Here is a 27,867-nt window from a genome sequence, read left to right on the forward strand (position 1 = left end):
TAAGCCCAGAGCTATAACGCAGTCCCAGGGGCCTTGCCTGCTTTCATGTTGTACTTCAATATTGCCCAAAATATCTGGCTATGTGGCGGAAAGGTGAAGGAAGAATGCTTTTAACTTACTTAGCAACTAGCACTGGAATAACGTTGACTGTTTGAAGGCCGTTAATAATATTGAAGATATTTGCAATTGCAATTTAATCACTCAGGCAGAGACACAAAACTAGATATTTATAAGGGACGATGGCTTTCCCCCTCAGTTGTGTTTAATTTAATTTTGTCTCCATTTACAGTGTAGGTAATGTTAATGTGACTCTATCTATAGAATTGCTCTGGGTAACTTCAGGAGAGGCAGTACTAAAGAAAACCATCAAGATTCACACACTGGGCAGGAAATAAGATTGAAAGCTTCCTTCTCTCGCTTCAGCTAGTTTCCTTATAAAATTGATTTTTTTTTTCATAATTTGAAAAGTTCTGATATTTCCAGTCATTGCTTTCAGTTTGGTTTCATACCAGCTTTTAAAGCATGGTTTTCCCCAGCCCTTACATCAGCTCCACAGATTACAGCTGACACTGAGCAGAGGTACAAACCTGCAATATAAAAGGCCACTCGGTTCCATGCGTGGTTAAAACGCTGACTCAAGCAGTATTTTTGATCCCTGAAGTTAAATAAATTTCAAGACAGGCAATCGCGAGTCGCAGACAAATTAAAATTTATTGAGACAGACAAAAATGCAACTATTTCAGACTACAATTAAGCCTTTACAGTTAACCAAAGATAGCAAAATGTTCACATTCCAGTTAACTCCTTATGGAAAAAGCATTCAGAATTTACTATGCAGTTCTACTTTTACTATGATAGTCTACATCCAGCTACAGTAGGGACATCAAACTGAAACACGGAATATTTGGATCTCTCCGTACAGCTCTACACATTTAACAGGACCGGACATCAACAGCATTGAGAAAAGTATAAAAAGACCAAAACCCACCTACTGTAGAAAGGGCCTTTTTTTTTTTTTTTTGATGTATAGTAACTGTACAAAGCGGTCTGTGTCCTAAAGGAACTCCAATGGCGTACAGAAGGGACTGCAATAAAAGCCAACAAATGTAGGGAGCGAAGCTTGCGCCAATCTGGTGGTCTGTATCAAGTGCTGACCTTAGAGCTACGTCATCGGCTGCTTGAGGGGAAAAATGCTACAAAACTTCTAATATCAAAATATTCCCATGCCAGAAATGTACACTGAGACTACGGACTAGGCTGGCGAGGCAGAGAGAAGCATTCACTAACAAACAGTGTAGTTTTAAATATAAACTTTACATTTTCAATATAAACTGTAGAATAAATATTAAATAAACACTTCAAATGGCTTAAAAGAATGATTCAGACTAGCTTAACAAAAGGCAAAGAAAAGAAGTATTCTTTGTGTTCACAGCAAAGGCCATGAGTGACCCCAAAACCCAACTGTGCTGAAATCTGAACGCAAGGAGATTTTGATTTAACCACAGCAGTTAAAAGGACACCTTGAAACATAAAGCAAGGTCTAACAGTATTTCATAGTCTCTAATACAAAAAGAAAATGTGATTAAAAATTAGTTTGTGTCTCTAAAGGAATGGGACATCTCTGTTTCCATTTTTTAACACAAAATGTTTGGAAGGTCAGTGATTTGATGCAGATGGGAAATTCTGTTTTTGCAAAAAAAAAAGGGGGGGGGGAAGGCATTAAATTAACTAGGAAGCAAATTAAATGCTTTACAAAGCTCCCAGTAGAAGCATGAGGAATGGAGGAGGATTGATCCAGAGGAGCTCTGCGTCCAGGCAGATGGGACTCGTTTCTTGCCTCTTTAACCCCTGCTGGAGTTGAACCTAGCTGAGCGTATCAAGCCGCGGTTTCGGGGAGCGCGTGTGTGCTTGCACAGGGGTACGTCCTGCACGTGACTGCAGTGATAGACCAAGAAAGTAAGGGTTCAATTATCAAATTGCCAGAATGAAACTAGCCACGACGGGCGAGAAGCAAGCTACCGGTTTCCCCCAGACATACACTATTTAGGCAAACTGAAATGCTGGTTGTGTCTGCTCCTTTTGCAAGTCAGCATAATTTTCTATGAAAAGCAAGTAGGAAAGGTATGTGTGTGCCACATAGCTCACAGTGATTTTTAAATAGCTTTTCAAAAGCTGGAGAGAAACCAAAGGGATTTGATCTGAAGCAGGATGGATTGCCAGCCTTCCACAAACGACCGTGCAGGCAGCTTTCTGGGTGCGTACGGCGGTGCAAAACAGCACACAGAACAAATGCCTCAAGATTTTTGATTTTACACATCCTTCTGCATTAACACTCGTGCAGCCTTGGTTGTTGTTTTCAGGTTATTAATCCAGACAAATAGGAAATGAAAGAGGAGAAAGCAAGTGAGCTCCTGCGACTTGCAGCCCCCGAACCAAGAGTTCCCTTTCTGCATCGCTTTTTGGCTCATGGCTGGGGGCACAGGTCCGACACGGCGGGCGAGACGGGCTGCAGAGCTCGGAGCGGCTCAGCCGCACGCGCTGACTGCGGACAGGGCGAGGACCGCCTCCCTTGGCCCGGGATCCCTGGAAAGTGTCTCCTGCCAAGTGACGTGGGATTTGCCTGCTCCCATTTGCCATGGACCAGGTGAGCCACCTACTTTTTACTAGCTTGAGGGTAAATCTTTCTAACTTGAGGGTAAATTTATTCCTAAAAGCTTTTATGTAGTAAAAACAAACAAACAACCCCTACTGTCCCCCAAAATGTGCCTGCAGACACACATATTCCTTTCCTTGGCTCGTCCCCTTCTTCCTGGTACTGAAAACAGCAAAAAATAACAAATGATCACCATGGTACATTCCTGCGTCAGAGAACTGCAAGGGGAGAGGACCTCCCAAATAACTCAGTGTCAATGCGCTGTGATACTGCTGTAGAGTTAGGAATATACGGGATATGCTGAGGGAATCACAGATTGCATTTTAATATTCTTCCTCTCTTTTACGGGTACGTATTAGAAGTGTGGAGCTCACCATACTGAGCAGGGGGTTTATGCTTTTGAAGCATGACCACCTTGACTTGCTTTTTTGAACAGGCCAAATAAATATTAGCTGCTTAAAATAAAGAAATGACAGCTTATTATTTTTGACAGCATCTTTGACAGCTTCATAGCTTTTGAAGGAGGGGCGAGGGCTAGGTGGGGCGGGAGTCGGGAAGCAGGGGCAGCTCTGCACCACGTCAGTGCAAAGCGTAGTGCAAATGAGTTCAGGTAGAAGCTGCAGAACAGCTAGTTAGGAGATGGCCGTGCTGTTACAGATTTGCAAACCACTTTTTCCTCAAACACTTTGGAAGGCAGATGAATTACGTCCCCTGGCCGTGGGGCTGGAGCCAAGGCAGCTGCAGGTTCTCAGCAGCTCTCTAGATCCAGCCTGTTATCGCTTAATGAAGCGAGGCAGCACCAGTGGCATGCCCTGCACTTCGGCATCTAGCAGAAGTCTTGCCACCACCTGCCCTGATGGCTGGACTAAGCCGTTTTCAGGAAATGTAAGGAAAACAGCCCACAAGCAGGCTTCCTTCCACTTTAAACTGACTTACTCTTTAGTAACAGGTAAGACTATGAAATGAGGCACCTGCTTTTCTTTCTTCATGAAAGAAAAAGTAACTGTTTCTGATATGATCCAGGTAACCATTTACGATACAAGTTCTCTAAGGCTCATAACATGGGACGGGCTCCTAAGCCTCTTACTGGTTTGCTGAGCTCCTTCTGTGATTCTTCCTTCTCAGGGTATGAGCTGTGCAGGAGAGGATTAAGATATGAAATGTTTTTGAAACAAAACTCATTGCCCCTGTGGATAGAGCAAGAATCCCCCAAACCAGCTGAACAAAAACAGTATTCCAAACAGTCCTGGATGGGAAAAAAGAAAAGCTGTCTTCAAAATTAAATACACTATATAAAACCAAACTGATTAGAGAGGGAATATTTGTGCCAGGTACTCTCAGATACAATTGCAGACTTATGATGTGACTTGCAATATTGTGCAAAATGTGAGTCCTCAGAATGGTGGACACTACCATATATAACCAATTTCATCATCCTTATCATCATCTTCATCTTCATCATCTTCATTAGCTGCTCTTACATGAATCTTCAGTTTTCCTTCTTTGTCCTTTTTTGCTGCTTCAGGTTCCTCTTCCAAATCATCCAACAGCACAACAGATCCACCACTGCCAAAATCCCCTGAGGTTTCTTGCTCTTCTTCTGAAACAGGTAAGAGGGAATGGTCATTCTCCCATGCAACACTAAAGCCCGCTGATCAACACTCATCACTACCCTTGTAGTTTAAGCTACTGCCATTTGCACTTTTTAAATTCATTGGTTCTGCTGTTCATGAAATAACTTTCAATTTTCACGCTGAACAAGGATAAATACATATTGTTTTACGACAAAAAGATTAATGGCCTAAGAAACTATGCATCCTCTGCCGCGTAGAGACTTGACCTACTGTTTTAGGCGAGTATCAACTCTGTTCACATGTATGCAGACCACAAAATAGTCACCCATTCGCAAATACTTTCAGCCTATCACGACTAAGTAGAACAGGCTAAAAATATTCTGCAGATTGATTTTATCTGAGTGCTTAAAGCACATTTCCTGCAAATGCAGCTATTGAGCCTAACACCTTCGATGTAACCCTTGGCACCTCTGACCTTCTAGACCTTGGCTTCTCTTACTCCTTCTGGAATAAGAAGAGCTGCATCTACAATCATCACTAAAACACACTGAAGGAATACCACTTAAATCTCGTTGGTCTAGGTGTAAGCAGCAGGTGGTGATTGTACTGTGAACATGACATCATACTATCAGACAGCATTTTCATCAGGCTTAGTTGTTAGTTTATAAAATTTTATACAGTTAAGCTTTCCTTGTTGGGAGAGGCAATATTAAGGAAAGCCCTGTAAATGTGTATTCCAGAATATACAGAATATATTTAATAACTCTGCATAACAATCCCATATCTTTTATTTTAATAGCAACTACTACATTCTCCAAGCCCGTAGCAAAACCATCTTCTTATCAGTGGTTATTGCCAACTTAATTCTGCCGTGCAGCCACAGTCCAAAGAAACAGCATGTGCATCAAGACCCCATTTGTATCATGAACAGGAAAACGCAGGACCACTTTGAACACTGGTAATTACGTTTTCCCCGTTGTCACTTTTTGTTATCGAGCTTGATCTTACAGCAATGGCAGGGCTTACAACAGTGTTAATTTCTTTGCTATCGGAGGAAAGCACATCATTACTCACCACAACTAACCGTCCCTTGTTTCCTGGAGCCGGCTATCTCATTCCCGTACTTATCAACGCACCAGCACTGCCCTGTGCTGCCATGGCACTGAGTTGCTTTGTAATAACCTTCGTCATTGCAGCGTGGAATGAAAACACCTGAATAAAACACACGGTATGATCAGCAACCCGTGCCTCCGCACAGGGTACTATGAACCTGCTGCTCACTGACCAGAAGATCGTTACAATGTTCAGGGCCCAACAGCAAGAAAGCACATGTGATTAGCTGGGGCAAGAAAGTACGGGTGATTATTTGCAGCGAGCCTGGTCACTGCCCATGGAGCACGATGGCATGGAGTGCTAACCACTCATGGCTCAGTCTGTCCCGCAGTGATTAATATTACTACAACCCCCCCTTTCTGATTTAACTCCTGTTCTTACACATTTTCCTCCCAACTGGAATCTTACCCAGAACTTCATTAATTCCACGTTTCCCTTCCGTTTGCACTCCTTCAGTGTTTATCACGTCTTTCAGCAATACTGTAATTATCCCTGGAAGGTATCTGCCATCTGCTATTTGTACGACGCTCAAGTACCGCTTCAGACTTACTACAAGTTCCTGTGTATAAAACAGACCCAACGCGCAAGTTTTTCGGTGAGACACACCAAGACTGGAAGAAGTCAATACCTCCTCAGATTTGAAGTCCTAGGATTTGTCTCACAATCAAACCAGTCCTCTTTGGCTTTCCAGAGCGTGGCCCGTTTGAGCTTCTGCCGGCAGCCAAGCTCTCAGGAGAAACCTGCTTTACTGTTCCCACCATCTTCAGCAGACACAGCAAATGTACTTCAGTAAGAAAAATCCTCCCGTCCTTTGAGAGGAGTTAGCTTTATTCCCCAAGGAGGTCAGTACAGCCACCTTCCATTCTTTGCTAATTGCTTCAGTTTGAAATGTGGGGCCAAAAAGAACAACAACAACAACAACAACAACAAAAAAAAAAAAACAAACCCAAAATCTCACCCTTGCCTCAGACTCTGTTGTCTGAAAGGATTTTTAACAAAGTATTTTTCTCCCTTGTCAGAGATGCCAGCGATTCACTGGTCACACAGTCCTTATTTCGGTTAGCTCCATGTGTACAGCATCTCCTCAGATAGCCCATGCGTCAAAGGGGCTATATTCACTACATTTCTCACAAAAAAGAATGAATGAAAAAGCACTGCCCAAATGTTGGGAAATTACTTATATAACAGACAGGGCAGCAGCCCAGGAACTCCCAGGCTCCCAGCAACGGTCGTTGCAGTGAACCCAAGCGGCATTACAGGCCAGGTGGAGACCAGCCTCTGTATTTTAAACTGTCTCATCCTTTCGCTTTTCCTTGGGCAATGCAACCTTTCCCCTTCTTTGGTAACAGGCCTTTTTGCATAGCTTCACTGTGGTTCATGTAGGGTATTAAAATGTTCCACACTGGCTGTAAAAAACATAGATTTTTTTTTAAAAAACTGATGGGCCAGGCTCACTGCCAGCACGCCCACGTTCGGCTCCGCTGGTTTGAAGGGACTCACGCTGTGGGCCACAGCGCAGAGCGCAAGGTCCGCTCCTTCGGCAGGGGCAGTCTGTGCCGATTCACATGCGCACATACAGCGCTGGAGCTCCAGATATTTAGCCATGCACGCTAATGCCGCAGTATGTGCCAGGCACCGCAGCGCAGAGATCACAGCATGTCCCTGCCGTGACATCAGGCGCCGGTGACAATCTGGTGAGGCCGGAGTATCACTAGGAGCCAGTATTGGACCGATGCTCTAAGTCCCAGGCAAATCAGACCCTACGTGCAGGAGAAACAAGCTCTGACTACAAGCTTTGCCATCGGGAGGGTGGCAATCAAGCACCCCAGAGGGCAGGAACATTTCAGGCCACAGTTTGGTTTGGCATCAGAGAACATCTGCAGAGCTTGGAAGACAAGAGGTTTGCGTTTCCTTTCCAAGGCTTACTGCGTGCCCAGCGCTTTCGGTCGCGAGGACTGCTGCCGCACCAGCTTCTCCGTTCAGCGCTGTGAGCTGGTAGTTGTTCCTCTCTGAAACGCCGCAGGCTGGTGCATCACGCTTCCCCTGTCTCTCTCTGTCCCAGGCAGTATTTAATTATTCCACGTAAAGTAGAACAGCACTGCTACACCTATATTTTCTTTCAAGATCCAGGTCCCTATCTCTTTTTTGCATCATTTCCCTACATATATAACTGTACCCTTCATCAGGAAACATAGGGAGAATAATTATACGTGAAGGATTGCGAAGCACACAGGTAAAACCCGGACAGCATCAAGTGCTAGCCAGCCTGCAGCATCCTGTATTAGCTACTACGCCAGTTGAATTCATAGGGCTGATAGGGAAGAAAATAGTGACAGGAAGGGAAATTTATCATCTTAGTGATGTGGGAGAAACATTATCGGGCTGCACAGTTGCATGTCCTAGAAGTACATTCACTGCAGTTAATTGTACTCTAGATAAATCTCGTAAGAAAAGATGAATAGTGCTGTTTACTTTTTAATTCAGTCCCCTGGGATGCTAGACTATTTGAAAGGCTCCAAATTCAACATATCTAATGGCAATGGCTTTGAAGTACTTTGTTGCAACTGTCACGCATTTTGAAAAATATATAGAGAAAAGTCCTCACTTTTTATCAATGGATATGAGTTCACAGAAATCTTCTTCCTGTGTACTGTCCAGAATGTAAATTTTGTGCTCTATATGTCAGGGATGGAGAAGGAAAGAGAATAATTAAGGACTAACTTCGGAAAATATTCATCCCTTTTCAATCTTTCTTGTTGCTACAAGCAGTGTTTTTGTCATGTGCGTGTTCTGTTTTTCATTTGCATGATTTTGCAACTCAGTAAAAAGACATTGTTTTCCCCTGCATAAAAAGCAATGAAATCAGATTAAAATCTCAGACAGGTGTCATTATGCAGGTGGACCTTCAAGTGAGTGAGTAAACCAAAGACATCCCCTCTGTATGGTTTTCTAGGTCATGGAACAACCTATGCCAGACACTGGTTTGTTGAGCTTAACCTGTTTTATCCCCCCCCCTTTTTTTTTAACAGTTGACTAGAAGTTATTTGTATTTGTGGTTAGGGACTATTTTTGCTGCTTTTATGTTGTCATTTTAGTCCTGATACTGCAATCAGATCCCAGTGCCATGTGGCAGAACTGCCTGCATGTTGTACTACCTGCAACAAAGTCATCATTTTTCCCCCACACTAGAAAAAAGCACTTATGTTTCAACCTAGATGACATTTATGGCATACAACAAATAACAGGAGAGCATAAAACAAACATGGGATAGCCAGAGCTAGCTACTAGGAACTGGGCTTCTCCATCTTTTAAGTGGCTTTGAAAATCAGATGGAACCCATGAGATGATAGAGAAAACAGTGACTTCCTCTGCAGCAACACGCATTTGAGCACAAATCTGACTTGTTTCTGAACTTAGAGCACACACAACCAAGTGATCAGGCCTCCCGTCGCTTCCCCAGCTATGTGCAGCAGGAGCAGCAGCTCTGAAACTTCTTATGAAACATCCTGTGAATGGGTGACAGAACTAAACCATACCTCCCGGGCACGCTTATTCTGATTTTCAGCCAAAGTATCCAGGTCGGGGTAGTTTCTAAGGCAGCCTAAACCTGGAGGCCAAACAGCTCTGTCTTCTGGGAATGGCAGGGTCTGGCAAAGATGAGCTTTGCAGTAGCTCTTTGCTGGGTCTGATAACAGGTATCCAGAATAAACAGACTAAAATCTGGGAGCAACCTGAAAAGCAGACGACACTCGGAGATGCATTTTGCCAGAGACTGTTGCATGCACACTCTGCGCGGCAGCTAACGACGCTCTAAGAACTGAAGATGAGCTCCTGATGATGGGCCTGACAGCCCGCTTCTGTGGTCCACCGGGCTCCCCTGGGGCTAGATTCAGTACTTTCTATAAACAAACAGACTTCAGTGTGTGCTGAGATGCCTCAGGTGATTTGGCACTATGTACACAAACACACTGGGACAGAAACTTCACTAAGATAACACCACATAAGCTCCAGCCTACATAACACTGTGCAATTTTAGGGTATGGAATTAGTTACATTAAAATAACCCAGTTTAACAACCTGAATTTTCATCAATTAAATGGAACGACGCCATATGGGGGATTATTCCACCTAATTTTAGATATCCTGTATGTTATGAGATGAATCAGGTCAGGTTCCCAGTAGTCAAGGGAGAGTTTCGGTGCACGGGAGCATCCTGCAGAGATGTCAAAAATGAGGCAACACGAATCCCTGTTTTCATGGCTTGGGTCTGAGTGTCATACACCTGGAGCAGTACACTGAAAAATTTTTTCAGGGTAATTACATAAACTTGAACCGCCAGGAATGCACGCATTGCACCGTAGCTGGGAGATGACATGAACTCATCGCCCATGCACTGTGCCGCCTTCAACCAAAACCAGGAGGTCTGAGCATCAAGCAGACTTTGTACTTAGTGTTGGCCTTCCAGGTGATCAAGGCAGCTTCTCAAGCATGGTGCAGACTAGAGTTTACATTTTTGGAGGGCTGTAAATCAGCCCCAAATCTGCAGCTAGCTGTGCTGTACGTTGCTATCCCATCATCCATTTTATTTCCTGGTGCCAGACTACACTCTGTGGTGCACGTTCCCCACTCAAAACATTAGTCTCTAATTGAAACACTATTACTGCACAGAAAGTTACAATAATCACAGAAACTTTAATTAGTTGGGTAAATGAACGTCAAGGAATCAAACTTACCCAACAGACTCTTCCCTCTACTTAGCTTTTGAATTCTATTCATTTCATTCTGGCAAGGAAGACCTGAAATATAAAGGATGAGAATCAGCTTCCAGATGGTGCAGGACAGACTCTCTAATGACTGGCCTCACTACTGACACGAAAGGTAGGTGACCGTACACCTGGGAATGAAACAGGCCCATATGCTGATCCTGTACTGCAAAACAAATTTGTGTCATTAGCTCTTCTGGTTAAAAAAAAAATCGCAATACACTGTAGTTGAAAATATTTTTGGGGCCACTTTCATTGTTAAACAGTTTCTCCTCCTTTCGCCAAACTGACGTAATGCCGACTCTGTAATTTATGATTTGCTAACAGACAAATTCCTCCATTAATAAGAAAACAAGTTTTTGAGCTCTGTATTAGTGGTAGGGCTTGTTTCTAGCTGGTGTGTGCCAGCACTTTCTATTTCTTTGTTTTAACTGCTGAGGGATATTAATATAGTTCCTCTGTGACATTAAACATTGTTACACAATGGCCTTTTATACCAATGATAAAGAGCTTTTTTTAATGTAGCTATCAGTCACCAAACTGTCCTTAAGAGCAAATCAATCAAAATTTAAACACAGGAAGACCAAAACAACTTCCCTTTGACCCCCTCACCCTCCAGATTATTATATATGTACGTAACTGTAGAAAAAAGAAACCAAAATGGACAGATACTCTTGTCAAGCTAGATGCAACGCTCTGGAAAATACAGTCATTTGAAAATGCCAAACTGAAATTCTTGAACTATTAAAATTCCGAAACATTTATGTTAAGCCAGCAATAATTTTGAAGATGCAATGCATGAGAGACCAGTACTTCTGTTTGGCGCAAAACTCCAAGCTTATAACTAGTGTTACCAGTTTGGGCAAACATTGGAATTAGCTCTGCAGACAAACGAGTGATGTGCACAGGGCACCAGCATTTTCAGAGGTATTGCTAACAGCAGGCACCCAGCAGGAGCTTTGAGCATGTCCATATTGCTTTCACACAGGTGGAGGAGCTGAAGGTCCCTACTGCCTGCTGGGGATCCTCAGCACTTTGACCAGCCCAGACCCATCTCCTTTAGGGATCTATACATTGCAGGTTGGCTGCTTCAAGTCTTCTCCTTGTTCACTTGAGTGTCCCCTTAATTATATTTAAAAGGATTATTGTCCTCCTTCCAGTGAGGATATGCATGTCTGCCTGGCATAAGCACTGGTAACAAACAACAGCGATAACATAAAACCACTTAGCCTTAAATGTTGATTTTGCTTATTAAAACATGTTATTAAATGTGAATATTATAAAATTACAGCAACCTCAGCAATTTCCACTAATGCATCATGAATCAGTTTGACGCTGCAAAGCAGAACAACTCACCGCCGGGCTTCTGAAAGCAGTAGCACCACTCGTTGTTGGAAAGCTTTCCGTCTTTGAAGGAGTCACAAGAGTTGAAGAGAGGCTTGACACATGGCTCATACTTATCAAGGTAAATGGCACTGATCTCCGAGGGATCCAGCAGCAGGTCGTAGTTCATGTCAAGTTTGTTGAACATCCAGCCCAAGGAATCCTTACAGATCGGTAGTATGCTGGTGTCAAATCCTAGAAGAAGATGGGCAAACATCCCTGTGTGAATCACCGTACGCAGTGCGCAGGCATCGTCGCCACGCTGCAGCCTTCCTGGCTTTTTTTGGCTGGACTCTGAACATTGACCTGACCTGCCCAATGCAGAACAAATTCTAAGACAACTACCTGAATAAAGCTTAAAACTCGAACATGACTACAGACTACAACACTACTCATCCTCTTTCCAGCCAGGGGATGGGAAGGGCTGAGGTTCAGAGCTGATTACTCTAATTCACAGTTGTTTTTACTCAAAAGAACACTCAGTCACATATATTTTCTTCCCCATCCTCAGTCCTAAGCGGGTTGGTCTTATTCCAAGAAACTGAAATGTGATGGAAAAGGCTGCATCCACTGTTTTCAAACTAGGCTGAGGCAATTTAAATGCTGCTTCCCAGACCTGTTACTAGTTCCCTGACCAAATTCTTTCCTAGCTTGCTCTCACCTCCCACCTCTCATCTAAGCTTTTCCCTCCTTAAGGTCCTGCCTCCTGCGGTGACCAATGACCGCTGAGCTCTGGCCTGCAAACTCCTGGGGGGAGCGAGGTAGGGACGTGAGTGAGCATTTCTTTTGCTTGCACCACTCTTGAGCAGTCACAGAGCTCAGCTAGGAGATCCAGACCAGTGCAAATGCAAACGAGAGGCAGCTCCTGCTCACATATGCCACACCAGCACTGTTAATTCTTGCTCCAGGATTTTGTGACTTAACAGGAATCTGCTCTTCTAGCACTTTGGAAACCATCACCATTCACTTCAATAGCTTGAGTCCTTAAAAGACTGCAGCAGGCAGCGGCACCACTGCAAGACCAAGCCATGCATAGGGAGACCTACACCGTATCTGAGAAATGCACACTCCCGTATTCTGCCTCCACAGAGTCCCATTGCCTTTTTGCACAAACAAGACAGGGCATTATAAATTCAAACAGTCACGGTATTTTGAAAGCCTGGTATAAACATGGACTAATTTCGAAATTAGCTACGATGCAAGAAAGTGTATTTGTAGTCTAGAGCTAATAAACCTGAGAATGAGGATACTGGTTCCATCGAGCACTCAGAAACACAAATACCCCGGCTGGGGATTTACGTGCCTGGAAGGCACCGGAACCCTGCGCCCTGGGCACCCTGCACTCATGCTGCTTTGGCTGCCTGCAGTGAACCTGCCTGTGCACTATTCAGCCTGCTCCGGGTGACCTGGAGCAGACTGATGGGCTTTTTCTCTATGCTGCTTTCACAGAAAGAGGTCAAGCTTAGCCTGACTTGCTCTGAGTGTCAAGTCCCATTTCCAGATGCTGCTTTGTTAAAGCCAAACTGAAGATGCTGCTGGCGTCCTGCTGACAGTTTGCCCAAGCTCTGCAGCCTACCTGCTATTTTAAGGATTAATTCCGGGGAGGGCAGCGCTTTATGCTGGAAGCTGTGCTTTCCATTTGTCACTATGGCTGAGGGTTGTCAGGGAACATGGAGGCATGATCAGAAGGGTTAACTAATAGGAAGGCTCATGTCAGTCCTAACACATGCTTCGCTAAGAAAGGAAGAGGGTGACACCATTTCCTTAGGGCTAGAGGCAGCTCAGGCAGGGAAGACAGAGATCACGCTGAACTTTTTATCACATTTTTGTGCTGTTATCCTCTCTAATGTTATCTAATCAAATTCGAGCACAGTGAAAAACGTTGTATGAATAGATGTAGGGAGGAAGCCTGCTCGCCTTGCTGAAGCAATTAGGACTATTGACTTCAATTATTTCACTCATCTGAAGAAGGCAAGCAGGATTTGGTCACTGTGCATCTCTTGGTGGGCAAAAGATTTAAGAGCCCTCAACTTCACCTTTCCCTTGTGCAGAGGAGCAGGGCTCATATGGCAAGTTCTGCCTTGTGCATATGTGCACTGTGCCCGAGTCCCCTCCATCGGCAGATGTCCTCTCGAGGGATGGCCCACATGCCACGTTGTGGGATGTCCTGCTGCAAGGTCTCTCATGCAACTGGTTCTGCAGAGTACATGTTGCTCAGCCCCTGAGCCGTCCACCGGTCACCTCCCTGCTGGTGAGGGTCGATGCAGAGATCTGGCCATGAACTTGTCCCCGACAGCGTGCGTGGATTATTTTTGACTCACGCTTTCCTCCCTGCTGGGCATTCTTCCATGGACGACAGCACCCTGGGGCACAACAGCAGCCCGCCCCCAGAGCCGGGCCGTCTGGGCAGGTCACCGGAGAGCCACTGATGCGCCTAAGAGGCTGCTCTGTGGTGTAACATCAGTGCTCGTATGAAAGACACAGGCGTGAGAGGTCTCTTACGAAGACACTTAATTACATTAGCTGAAGAGTTTGTGATCTTAATTTCTTATAAATAAGGGAGCTTATTAAGGGGCTGCGCTGCTAAGCAGTGCTGCGTATCAGACTGCACGGTCCGCCAGCCTTTAAACATTACAGGGAGAGGTGCGACAGAAAGCCCTTAGTTAGCTAGTTACCACCAGCGAAAAGGCTCACACTTTAAATTCTCCTTCGGCACGTGGGTGAAGGTGCACAGCAGCCGCCACCTCCGCTTCACCTCGTCTCCCGGTAAGAGCTGCCGCCTGTGAACGGCCTCGGGCTCTGCTGCGCCTGCAGCGGAGCCCAGCAGCGCTGGCCGCTCTCTGCCACCCAGCGCCCCGAGCGCCGGGCGGGCGCCCACCACGCACCGCAGCGACTTCGGCCACCGTGCCGGACGCTGACGCCTGCTGCAGCAGGGTCAGGAATGAATTCATGGCTCCTTCCTGCAGCCTTCTGATAAACTTTCTTACCAATATGGTGCAATATGCCGGCTACGTGCACACTGCAGTTCTGTAACCAGCAATGTTCTTAGGTTAATAAGCTGGATTTTGAGCGCAGAGGACCCGGTGCAACAGCAGCCTCAGCGAGATCCTTTCTGCAGCTTCCTGTGTCTCAATTCAGCCCTGCAGTAACTACAGTTAGAGACAGGAGAGGGGAGCAACTTTGTGTCCCGGCTGCTCTCGGCTCTCCGCAGGGACTGCCAACGAGGGTGCCAATTAGTGTCAACGTGGCGGCGCCTGCTCTGCGTCGGACACCTGCTCGCCAGGGCCTGGACTGCGACCATCAGGTTTCTCCTTCCACCTGAGAGCTGCTCAGTGGCCTCACCATTCTCACTCGCTGCAGATCGGGAAAGAACTCAAGCCATGTTAAAGTTTCAATAATCCCATTAATACCTAAAACCTCCAGCCCTGCTGAATTAAAAGGAAATTAACCTAAAAAAACTTTAAGTTAAATTCCTAATCAAAAATAAACAGACCTTCTGGCACGTAAAATTATTTTTCTCCCTTCAAGAGCTGACTTATGTGAGTCAGATTTATTTTATTAAAGTATACTACAATTTAATTAATGGGGGAATAATTAACCTAATTTCTCCATCACTTAAAATTTAAGAAGCAGAAGAAGAAATGTTCCGTGGAAAGCATCCTTTGCAGTGCACAGATCACTATTAAAATAAAAACAACTCCCGCTGCAACCAAAAAGGCTCCCACACCACTCAGAGACTATCCAGATACAACGCAGGAACATTATGAATTATCAACAGGTTCTGGAGCAATTTGAATTGGATCTTAGTACCTAATTAGTGTTATTATTTTCTTATTTCAAACATGTCCCTGAGTTGCTCACGTTAACATTATTTATTGGGGTGGCTTCAATTGCATAAAGACTGTGGAAGACAGCGTTCCTGGCCAGCGGTGCTTCGTTTGGGTCCAGCAGACAGCATACTGAATGCAGGTCTGAGATCTGAAACACTGACTCGCCCTTATCCCTTTCCTTTCAAACGAGTGTATATATATATATATATAAAAAAAAAAGTGAACTTTTTTTCTTCACCTGGGGGTGAACTTAATACATTCAAAAAGCTTATTTACACTCACAGTAGCATCTTGAAAATTTAATGTAGCATAGAGAAATCTCTGCTGGAACACCTTCTCCAGACAGCTGATGTCTGAGGCATCTTAGTCATCACTTCCCACCATCTGTTCCCTTTTACTGCCACAGGGGCATACCCCAAATGGATTACTTTGATGATGCAGATGCCTTTTAAGACACTATAGGCATAACCAAATCAGTTCAGTTTAATGAAGCGATCAGCTGGTGGGGAGGGGAATACACACAGAGTGATAAAAAAGAGTGACGGGGACGTCACAGCATACTTCCAGAGCTGTGTGTGTCCTGTTTGCCAGGATTCACATGAATGTTTTTTTCATTTAGGTCTGAGAACTTTGCTTTGAATTTTGAGCCCCATTTAAGATGCCTTTTTTACAAATGTTTGAAGTTAAGAGGAAGCCAAAGCCTGCTGTTTTTACTCAATACATATTTCCAGTGCTACCAGAGAAAAATCGGGGCTCTAGAATTTGGCACGTGCAGATTAATTCATGAATAGTGATGCAATCTCTTAAAAAGAAAAACAAGCCTAAGTTTTGTGGCATTCAGTAAAGATTTAAGCATCTTAATTCATAAAGGTTTTTTTTTTTTGACACGTAAGAAAACAAGAATATGTGCCAAACTAAGTCAACAGTCTAAAAATGAACATTGTTGAGATCAAGTGTTTAAGTTCATCAAGGCAGCCTTTCCGATAAAAGCTGCCAGGAATCAAACTAAACTAAAAAGAGATAACAGCTCCTTGGTGAATCAGAGCAAACACTGCAGAATTACCAGAAATGTTTTTCTCACTGAAATTGCTTCAACAAAAAAATCCTTGAGCAATCAATTTGGTCTTTGGCTTTTGGCTAAGCTCTTCATGAGAAGCCCCTGGGTCATCTGCACAGGGAACATCTTCTTGACATGTGGTTGTGGGCCCAGAGGACTTCAGACAGTTTCCTGTCCCTGGAGTTTCCTACGCCGGGGCCTGAAAAGAATTCACATCTTGAAGCCCTGATTAGCTGCATGCCCAGCTGCCCTTTTGCACTGCTGTTCAGCTTCGTTTGCATGATAAGAATATTCTTTTCAGAGGACTGTTTAAGAGAAAAATAGGACATACTGCTTCAAAGATATAGACTTTGTTGAAAATAAATGACTATTGAAAGTGCCTAAATGACTACAGAAACTAGCCACTGACATCTGACAAGGGAAGGAAAAGAGAGCAGCTGATTGAAGCCTTTGACATATTGTGCAGACCCAGGCTTGAATTAGGGCAGTGAAGTGAAGGTGAGTCACACACCTAGATAAAACTCATGCATCCTACTTTGCAAGGCAGAGGCCCAAGTATTTTGGGACTATGAGTCCTTATGGAAAATAAGTTTGCACTGCTCTCTGATGAGCATAACCTCCTTTGACACTGTTATCTGAGTCCTCCCCCTCCCTGGTGGTTAAATGACATCCAAATCAGTCATATTGGTTCAGCTCACAGAGAATAAATGTCCTCTAAACTATCCATTTTTTTCTTCTTCTTCCTTTTTCTTTTTTCTTTTTTCTTTCTTTTTTTTTTTTTTTAAGCATCAATGGATGCTAAGAAGGTGTTATTACATACCTGGGACGCAACAGATAAGCCTGCCTTTTCTCTGTACATGCAGTTCCAGCTTTCTGCACCATTTAACTATTCCAGCTCTGTGGCTGTGGCATGGATATTTTCATTATTCTTTATCTTATGCAACTTGTTAGCTAGAAATCGCAAATTAAAGTCTAAGGGAGTCTTTTTCAACATTGGCGCAATTGTCTCTGTGCCTGTATGCCCGGGTCTTGCCTCACGCCACTGACCCTGCGGCAGGCAGTGGGCGCAGGCTGGGGGGTGAGCCCAGGCCACGGTCCATCCCCAAAAGATGATCTGGATGCAGCCACTCTGCTGGGGACCCTGGTCACGGAGTTTAGCTGTATGGACATGAACTATGTCACGCCACTTAATCTCAGGGCTTGAGAAAAGTCCCTGAGCGGTTTTATTTACAAGTCTAGACGTGGCCTCCACGGCCTTCAGACCAAGCTATTTGCCTGCCTAACTTGGAAAGGTCTCACGGCCTCGCACTGCCGGTTTGAAAGCAGCTTGAGGCAGGGAGAGCACAGCGACTGCAGCTCCTCTAGAAACCGGCGGAGCTATCTGCAGGAGCAGGTCCCCTGCACGACCGTGTCCTGGCAGGCACCTGCAACCCGGCAGCGCGGAGTGCTGAGCTCAGCTGCACGCTCCCGCGGTCTGCGGAGCCACCGGCAACGCCCGGCGTGCAACGCGGAAGGCGTCTGCTTACTGCCTTGCGTTGCTTCCGAGCTGGTTGGTTTGATGACCCGGTTTGCATCCTCGTGCAGAGCGCCGAACCAGTCTTTTAGTCGCGAGGCGAGACTCCTCAGTTCCTTGTCTGTGCAAGCTGGAAGGAGAACACAGAAACCCACTCAGTCAGGAGCACTAGCAAAAAATCTTTCTCCGAATATTCTATTAGAAAACTTTTATTTATTCATAGTTATACATAGAAATTGTAAGTCATAATGAATTTGAGTTGTACTCAAGCATCTCTGTAGCAGCTGACACGATCTGTGATGGAAGAAACGACTCCCACGCCAGCCCGCGGGTTCTCAGCCGGAGCTACGGGCTGCTCAGCTTAACTGCTCTCACCTTTCAGGATTGCACCTAAATACCCCAGGCTAATAGAGGCGAGTGGGAGAGGGAAGACTTGCCTAGACACACTGCTCGAATATGGTACTAGGAATAATTTATAAGCCACATTTGGGTTATTATCACACTGATAGGAGATATACATATATATATATATATAGCTGTATGTATGTATCTGTCTATATATATTCCTTTATGTATACATAAAAAAGAAAACTGTCATGTTGGTCTAGTTCTGCTGCAAATGAGACTTGTCACCTCCGAAGGTTGTCAGTTCTTTCTTGTTAGCTAGGTTAAAGCACTCCCTGCTTCCTTTTTTTTATGAATTTTTACTGCCAAATATCTAATTTTTCCAGAAACCTCTGCGAAGAGGTTAATGTCCAGCTAAAGCAAATATTTTTAAGTAAAAAAGTTACATTAGTCACTGGTTTCTGTCAGAAAGTCTTCTTGTTTCTCTATTGGTTGCTGCTTGAAATTACCTCGCTCAGACCATTTTAGTATTCCTGCTGTGTACTTGCTCTACATTTTAAATGCCATTTCTGGGAATACAAAGCAAGATTTTATGCAATAGGGGCTGACATCCTGCACAGGGTAAGGCACAGTAAGTCTTCTCCAATTCACTGCACATTATAATATTCCTCCCACCAGCTTATTGAAGATCAGGTCCCACCGCTCGTCTTCCCAGGTTAAACTCACTGCTCTGATGACTGCAGTGAACTTGCTGCAACTTCACTGGTTTCGAGTTTTTTCAGTCCAAAATAATGCTGAAGCTAAAAATAAGATGCTACAGGGCTTTCTAAGCGTTTTAGCATATTTGGGTTTGGGGGAGAAAAAGGTAGGGAGATATTTTCCCATTCGGTTGTAATGCTAAAAGACTTTGATAGATTTTCCTATTAAAAATAAACATATGAAAATCACTATTCTACCAAGGCTGAGTGCAGGTAAGGGAAAACCAGGTCTTAAAGATGGAAGTTTTGGGGAAAAAAAACAGTTAACATAAAAAAGCTGGAAGACAATGCAATATTAACACTAATGTGGCTCACATTACTGAAAGGGCTTTTATCACTTTTTAAACTCACACTTCAATTTTGTGTAATAAAATGAAATATATTTATAACTAAAATACATTTTACTAAACATATCTATAAATTAGTATATTGCTTAAATAATGATACATTTCTCATATATTTTGCTTGCTGTATACTGTTTTATCTTTGCAGCTTAAGACCAAATCGTACAGGAATAATATTTTTCAGGCCTCCATGACCTTATGGCTCTTACCGTCTTGCCTTAAGAGACTCGTCACACCGTACCATCCCCAGCCTGTCCCTGCCGGCTGAGGTCCTCCGCCAGGGAGGAGTCACACCACCAGCAGCACCAGAACGAGCCCAACCATCCTGGCACTAACGAACCCCAGGCAGGAGATGCTGCCTGATGGGGTGAGAGGGTAGGAAGAAAACTAATTTTACAGGTAATAAGCATTCAGGCACCAGCTAGCTTGAGGCAGGAGTGAATGATACGATATTTTGTGAATTTAGGGCAGATTCAGAAAGATAATGAGGTTTCTATCACACATGAATTTCAACGGGAGATGGGTACCTAAATATAGGCTAGACGTGAGGGAGATGCTTCTTCTGCATGAGACGGGAGATGCAACTCCCCCTTAAACTGCCATCGGACACCAATTTTTTCTAAGCATTATCAGGCTCTTACAGGAACATGAGCGACCACAACAGTCCCCTTTTTAAACCTCTGTTTTCACTAGTACTTTCAGGGGAAGAATTTACTCGCAATTACACCATCTTTCAAAATTAGAAGTAGACAGTATTTTTCCTTTCCTTCTGACAAATACCTGTCCTGTCCTTTGAAAGTCACTTTTGGAAAGGAAAACCGCAGAGCATGCCAAGTGAGTGTTCCCTAACTTCCCTCAAACAAACTCGGCCAAGTTTTCACTTGGTTTCAAAGTCTGCAAAATGCACCTAACCTGGCAGATTTCTTCTGCAATTCAGTGTTAGCCTGACTTGACAGGAAGCCCCAGCACGGGCGTTATTGGCACACTGGAAAATTTTTTTTTTTTTTTTCTCCTCCCAAATAACTGCAGTATTTCTTGCGTGTGTCCCTGTCCCTTACGGGTGATCCAGCAGCGGTGGATACTCTGCCAGGGTTCTCGCTCAGGGCTATGCTCTTTCTTCAGCCGAGTCACTGCTGTTTTACAAGTAAAACAAGAACCTACTGTTCTTTTAATATGCAGCGAATAATAAATTGCTTCACAAGACTACAAAAATTTAACGCGTGGTTCTGATTAAATTTCAATTCAAATAATTTAATTCCCTCGATCTTGCTTTCTCCTGAACATTAAAGTGGAGGAAGTATTGCTTTCCATTTCTCATATTAAATTCCATTTTAATACTACTGTGCATGGTTAAAAAGCATCTACCTTCCTACCTAATGGAACCGCATTTTATTTGTTGATATAGGAGCCTATATCAACACTTTCAAAAGTCTCTAATCATTCTCAAGTGGTTTATTTAGGGACATATTATTCGAGGCACTTCAAAGTGGCTCGATATTGAGGGCATGTGTTTAACACACGCAGAGGCAGGTCCAGCCTCCGGCTGGGTATCCGAGAATCACGGCACTTAATGATTCCTTTCCGGTCGTACAGCCCACTAGTTTCACATCAAACAATTAGGAAGGATAGCTCTGAGGAGTCCTACGTCTAAGATCCTCATATATAAATTTGCATCAGTTTAACTTGTATGGCATTTTAAGAGCCTTCTGCATGAGAAATGCAGTGCGAAGGTACCTTTTTAGTATTAATATGTTTCAAGTAACAGCTATCAGATGAGAAGAATAAGGTTGTAGGAGGAATAGATGGGATAATGGGTCTCTGTTGCTATTTGAAGAACTGTAAGGAGAGAATATGTAGGTTGCAAACCATAAGGGTATTAACATGACTTGAAGCACTGATTAAGAAAAACTGGGATGAAGAGAAACCCCAAAGGAGGCATTTCCCCATCACCCTGCTCTAGCAACTGCAATCTCTCCAGTAAACTGTCACCACCCACTCTAGGGCTCCTACTGGGAGAAGGACACTCCCAGTGCAAGTATGCATTTTGACTGTGGAGTATATTTTCTTCAAGATGAAAGGATCTGGCTTCAATTTGTTTCCTGCACATTTTAAAAAGGGGAAAATACAGGAGGAGGATATATGAAGGAGGAGGATATATTTGCTCCCACGTTCAGCTGCCATCCCCACATCAGAAGCTGCAGATGCTCTGGCTGTCCTGCAGAAATGATTTAACAGCAAGCACCGAAAGTGCCAATTTATTCCCAAGGATAAAGCAATTGGTCCAGCAGTTATTTATTCCTAACAAACTGAAAGTGATGTTGCTAAATACCTATTTTCACTCAACAGAAAACATTAATCTGACCTAATGGAAAGGCATTAGCATGCTGCTAAGGCTCAAGTTTTTACAGGCTGTGCTTCCATTATGGAATTTTTCAACTCTGCAGATACTAATCTATATATATAGGTGGTGAAAATTCACAGTACGGTGTTTAATTTCATTCTTTAAGAGAGACTTTCAAAAGTGCCCAGTGCCAGAAATCAATGTTAAAACTGAACTTAGTTGTAGAAGAGGAAATCAATATTGAACACTTTCTCACATCACAGTTTCACTCCAGCCTAGCAAAACAATATTGCAAAATCTACCACTAACAAAACAAGGCTTGTAATTCATACTGCAGTTAACCCTAAACAAGCCCCAGTACTAAGGAAGTACATCACTGCATTAATGTCTAGCTTGCTGATGGTACTGCATGATGAGCAAGTGGTCTGTACTGTCCAGGAAAGGGTTGCAGCGACACACTCAGTGGTGTATTTCCCAGAAAGCAAGCTGTGCAATCAGATGCAGAGAACATGTGTGCAATCTGCTTTTTACCCTTTGACTTCTTTATTATCACTCATCTATTCAGCATGTGTTTGTTGCATTATCATTGCTACTGTTGCTATTATCACCGTTCTTGCAAACAGAAATATATTTTTACCAATTATATGTGGAGGGATTGGTCATCTGAACACATATTATTCTTTTACAACACTAAATGAGTCTCTTAGGTAAAGACTTAGGAGCAAATTTCCTATTCTCCAACTGCTAACGCTCAGCATGTGAGCAGTCCCTGAGAGCCAGGCTAGCTTCAGCTGTCTCTGTAGTGTAGAGGAAAGGGAACAGTAAATGCAGAGAAATGCAAAATAAAAGAGCAAAGCTTTAAAAAATACATATTCAGCTGCTTCAAAGTTAGTCCTCATTCCATGCAAAGGAAGCCTGTCCTGACACAGTTCAGCCGGAAACTCCTTAGGGATACTTGTGCACACAGGCACACGCAGAGGACACTTCATAGTAAAAATGATTAGGGAAAGCACAAAACAGAAACCAAGGTAATCTTTACAGTGCATTTAACTTTTCTGTATTCTGTATATATGACCTAAACACCAGCTTTTATTTTTTCTGTCCCACAATGAAGTATTTTTAGCATCAATTAAACCTCACTGTAGTAAAATCTAAACTAAAAAGCTCTTGATGAAGCGAAAGCAACGGTCACCTTTTGGCAGAGGGCTAGGCAAGGTGGGCCTGAAAGCCTTGCACCCGATGTGAGACCTCTGCGACTCCCAACTCGCACAAATGCGTATCCTGAAAAGCTCCCAAGTGCCACATGGGACAAGATGCCAGGGAAGAACTGCATCAGCCGAAGCTTCGGCTGGGCAGCTGAGGCGTTACAGACACAGCGATGCAGGGCCCAACCAGCAGCAGCGTGAACACAGCCCCTTTCCAAAAGTGATCGCTTATCCTAAAACACGTCGCTGATTTTGAGCGTCCTGCTTAAAACTATGCAAACATCCTGTCACAGAGCAGCACCGATGTCTTTCGATCTAGGTGAGCAACCACGTACTACGGATAGGAAATGGAAAACCTTGCGAGAGAGGTCCTCCGGACCGCTGGCCGGGAATTTCAGCCATCGCCTCTCCATGGAGCTAGAGGGAGCGGGCGCACTGACGGAAAGCAGCCTGGATTCCTGCGTGGCTCACAAGCAGGAAAGCTTATCTTTTGTACTAAATAGTCATTTTTATGTTCTTCTTCTTTTAAGAAGAAAATGTGTTACTGTAATCATGCTTTCTCTGACAAACATCACTACATCTTCTTTCTTCTAGGGAAGGTATAATTGCATCCGTACGTGTGCGCATTATCACAACAGGCTTTAAAACTAAAGTAAATAAAAAGCTCTATCAGCCTTCATGCTTTAGAGAGCAGGTCTGCTCTGAGAAATGCAAAATATGGAGCCTATTTTAGAGACTGCTGCTGCTGAAAGTAAGCACGAAGAGAAATTCAGTGCTGTGCCGGCGCTCCACCTCCTGCAAGCACACACATGCATATGAGCCACTTGTAGACAACTCCAGGTGGTTTAACTGTGATATTTTGGTGTGGCAACACTTGCCTTCACAAATACTTTGCTGTTTTCTGGTTTTGGAAGGGGTAACGTTAATTTGCTCTTTCTTTGAGACCTTGGGCAAATCTTGTAACTAAAAACTTAAGTATGAAGAAACTAGTTTTTATGAAGAAGGGAACGGATTGTCTACACAGCTATTTGCTGCGCCCCGTCCCAGCCATCCAGCAGCTGTTCCTCCACCGGGACGGCATCTGTCCTGATAGCCACCTCGGATGCTTTTGCCACTGATTTTGCCCGATCTCGTAAATAAAGCGGCAAGATCCTGTAGTTCAGACTCTGAGACAATTACAGGAGCAGCTGTAATTGTCATGAAAATCATGAAAAAGCCACCTCCTGCGTGACTCCTATCCCCCTAAAATTCACTTATTGCCTCACCCTGGTGTTTTCATTCAGATTCTGCCATGTCACTTGAAACGAGCAATAGACACTATCATAGCCATGAAAAAGCAAAACAACAAACAAGTCGAACTGAATGCACTATGGCCAAGAAGGAGAGTCTCTAGATGAAACCAGATCTTTGCAGAAACCTCATCTCCCTTCCTTCCTCCCTATTCTTAGTGGAGCTGTTCCCACCACACATCGTTGCCACGAGAAGACACATACCTGCACCCAGTGTCGGTGGCACTGAGCCCTAGCAAAGCCACCTCACTACCTGGGAAGTTCAGCGTGGGTTGATCTTTGCACAGGACAAAAACAGATGGTTGGTTTGATTTTAAAACAGATACTGGGCACTACTGGTAAGTTCTTAGCAGATATCATGCTCTCAGGCTTTTGACATTATCAATAAACAAAGTCAGATTAGTAATTATGAGTGGAAACGTAGTTGACTGGGGTTACAATAACATAACTGAGGGCTGAGTCCTTCATGCAAACACTATCTGCCATCACACTGCCTACATTTGAGCTTTGTGTGGAAGCATTTCCAAAAGCACAGCTGAAAGAGTGGCGCTGACCGGCCGAAGCTGTCCCGTCCAGGAGGCTATTTTGCTCCACTTTCCCGTGCTGAACAGTGAGAAATTTTAGATTCTGATCTTCTGTAAAAACGTTCTGACTGGCAACGGCTGGAAATAGCTCGAGCTGTTAATGGTAAGGGCAGCCGCTCGTTTCCGTGATGAAAATGGCCTTGAGCTTGAGAGAGCAGAACTCAGGCAGTGAAATTAGTAATTTGACAGTATTTGAGGAGAAATGGCCACACCTCTTTATGTTCATCCTGAGCAAGAAGGTAACAGCCAAGAACATAAATTAAAAGATTATATATAGAGAAAAAAGTGAAAATAGCCCATGTTAGAGCCTAAGTATATGCAAAGCTTCTGTAAAAAAATAGTGGAAAATGCAGCTACATATAAAATAAAATCTAAAAGACTTCCAATTTTTACAGATTCTTCTTCATTTTGTGTACAATCAGTGATTAATCCAAACTGAATTAAAAAAAAAAAAAAAACTATGTCAGCAGTTCATTTTTGTCAAGTGTCATGGTGAACAGTGATATTCATTATTATTTGATATTATTCACTATTATTGGATACTATTCTTAAAATGCATGAATTCTTGAGTGGTTCATAGGATAAAATTGCTTCTCTTACACACTTTGGTTCTTCTGACACTACTTCGTCTCTGTAAGTTTGTTCAAATCTAAAATTAATGAGTACCCAGAAGGTTATTGCTTTTTTTTTGTTTGTTTGTTTCACAAAAACTGAATGTTTTCAGAATTTGCTTTTATTTTCTGTCCATGGGAAATTTGGGAAACAAAATGAAGGCTATGATTTTCAAGAATTTCCTTAGCAAATACTTAACTAAATACTAAAATATTAACTTTTCTGTTAAAGAACAGAATTTGTGCATTTCAGTGGAAGCTATTTGTTTTATGCAATGTATATAATTAGAGTTACTTCATTTATAGTATTTTTCCAGTGGATTACTCGCCTCATTTTGAAACCATTCGAACTCAGCACAACTTCTACTTCCAGTTCTAGAAATACAACTCAGTCCTTGAAGGTTTCTAAGGGGGAAAGGGAGGTGTGGTAGGAGCCAGCCGGACGCCAGCTACAGCGGAGACCAATGGAAATGTGAAGACTGAAGAAGAGAAGAAATTAAAAGTGAATGGAAAACACAATGTTTTGAAAAAGAATGAGTTCAGAAAACACTAGTATTAAATTTTGAAGCAATCTTTGGTTTTGTTTGCAGTAATTTGGCTTCTTAGCTTTTGCTGCAATTCAGTAACCCTCATCTCCACCTGACTCCAGCACGCATACTATTTCCCTAAGACGTATGTTTTAAATAGGGTAATCATAAAGCAGAGAGCAATGTGTTCGTCTCTTAGTAGTCCTTCAAAGCAGAGGAAATTATATTCGCGGAACACCTTCTTCTTGCAAAAGGAGCTGGACTGCAGGATTCATCTCCTCATGGCCCGTTCCTATCTACTAAGCCTTCCAGTCAATTAGCTCAGAGTGTCTTTCCATTAGGGAATGCGTGCTGACGGCAGGAAAGAACACATGACTACCTGAATTAGGATTATCACTGGCTATGTGCTAACAACTGCTATTTTTGTTTGCTTTAGTCAGGAAAGGTATTCTTTCTGTGGCTAGCAAGATCTGAACGCCAGCTTGTGCTGGCCTGGAAGATGCCTGTTCTAGAGGTAAAGGTTTGGGCTATCCATCCTTACGGTAATCTATGTGCAGAATATTGTTTCTATGAACAAAGCACAGAAATGCCAAAGAATTTTTTTTGTTTTTTGTTTTTTTTTTTGCAGCCCGTGTGTATCCTGCCATGTGGCATTTCTGGAGAGCCTGTGAACACACTGACTGCTCCTTGACTGATCTGCTCTGCCATAGAAGAAGCTACCCTTTATTCTTCTCAGAGCCCCTGCCATCACTTAGGATACTGCTCAAAAGTCGCAAGTTGAACCCTAGAATTTATCAGGACATATTTTTTCTCATGCTGCTCTATCATACACAGCAGCATGAGAAGCAATTGAGGAGATTCACTTCAGTTTTACTGGAGTCCACCATCTCTAGCTGCTTCCTCCTTCCTTGCAAAGTGACGGATAAATCCAATTTGTCCACGTTTGAGCAGGATGGAGTGAGAGATATCCATGAGTCAGCATATGCTAGCAGAAACTATTTTTCCCCCTCATTAACTTCTTTTGCATATCAGCTGATTTTTATTTTATACTGTGTGTATCTCTGTATGTATTGACTCATGTTCCTTACCGAATGCTATCACATTTGCTACCACCAGGGCTTCATTAATATAAAACATTGTCATGTGATGAATTACTCTAAATGAGAAAACACAGACTTCCTCAGAAGATAAAATGAGGAGCCGTCAGACAGCATGGGGCTAGGAATATTTGAAAACGTCTGATAGGAATTCTTCCAGCAAACTGTTGGGAAAACTAATTGAAATCCAGTAAGAAAGTGTAAATGAGATAACATAGCTCCCACGTGGACTGCAAAGATCCCATGGAAGGAAAACAGACCCTCTCTGCACAAATGCACCTTGCAAAATGAGAAATGTATAAATCCAGCCAGGATAGCAATAACCAGTGTTCAAGACAACCTGTAACAATCAAGGGAAAGAGCAATTTTAGCAAGCAAACACAAAATATTTTGAGAACCAAAATGGAATGACTTTAAGATCTGAGTAGCATTTAGTAAGTACCAGTTTTACCCCAGTGAAGTACTATTAGCTTCACAAAAGTGAACCTCAGTTCATGTAAGAGCAAACGCACTTGTCTGCGTTGTTTCATACAAGCTCAAAGGCATCGGATTAACTAGGGCACTTAAAAGCACAGTCCTCCCTGTGGATGACTCTGAGGGCGAAGGAGACGCGTGGCAAGGAAAGGTTTGGGGTCCTGGTCAGACCACTGCTTCCCAAGGAGGGAGAGGCAGGGACTGCAGAAGCACCGCAAGAGATGGGGCCTCAGCTACAGCCCTTGGGCTGCGAAATGAGAACTTCTCCCCCCTTTCAAAAGCCGGCACGTGGAAATTGGACTGGATTTACGCTGTCGGCACGGCTGAATTTTCAGCAAGCTTTGGCACCTTTGGCCGAGGTACTCAGTCCGACGCTTGAGCCGCTACGGCCCTTGCTTCTGGGTGC

At 43.5% G+C, this 27,867-nt stretch overlaps 1 protein-coding gene across 1 annotated transcript in view; it reads right to left on the bottom strand.

Moving 5' to 3' along the window:
* Positions 1–692: 692 nt before the first annotated feature.
* SPOCK1 (SPARC (osteonectin), cwcv and kazal like domains proteoglycan 1) overlaps positions 693–27,867 on the bottom strand; it is a 315,856-nt gene continuing 288,681 nt past the window's right edge. Inside the window, exons 7-11 of the mRNA XM_062587138.1 lie at positions 17,900–18,016; positions 11,460–11,681; positions 10,074–10,136; positions 5,302–5,439; positions 693–4,253 (exon numbers count right to left, since the gene is read on the bottom strand). Of these exons, the coding sequence (XP_062443122.1) occupies positions 4,063–4,253; positions 5,302–5,439; positions 10,074–10,136; positions 11,460–11,681; positions 17,900–18,016 (731 nt within the window). The 3' untranslated portion in view covers positions 693–4,062. The remainder of the gene's footprint in view (positions 4,254–5,301; positions 5,440–10,073; positions 10,137–11,459; positions 11,682–17,899; positions 18,017–27,867) is intronic.

The sequence above is a fragment of the Rhea pennata genome, chromosome 14 (genome assembly GCF_028389875.1).
Source record: "Rhea pennata isolate bPtePen1 chromosome 14, bPtePen1.pri, whole genome shotgun sequence".
Taxonomy (NCBI): domain Eukaryota; kingdom Metazoa; phylum Chordata; class Aves; order Rheiformes; family Rheidae; genus Rhea; species Rhea pennata.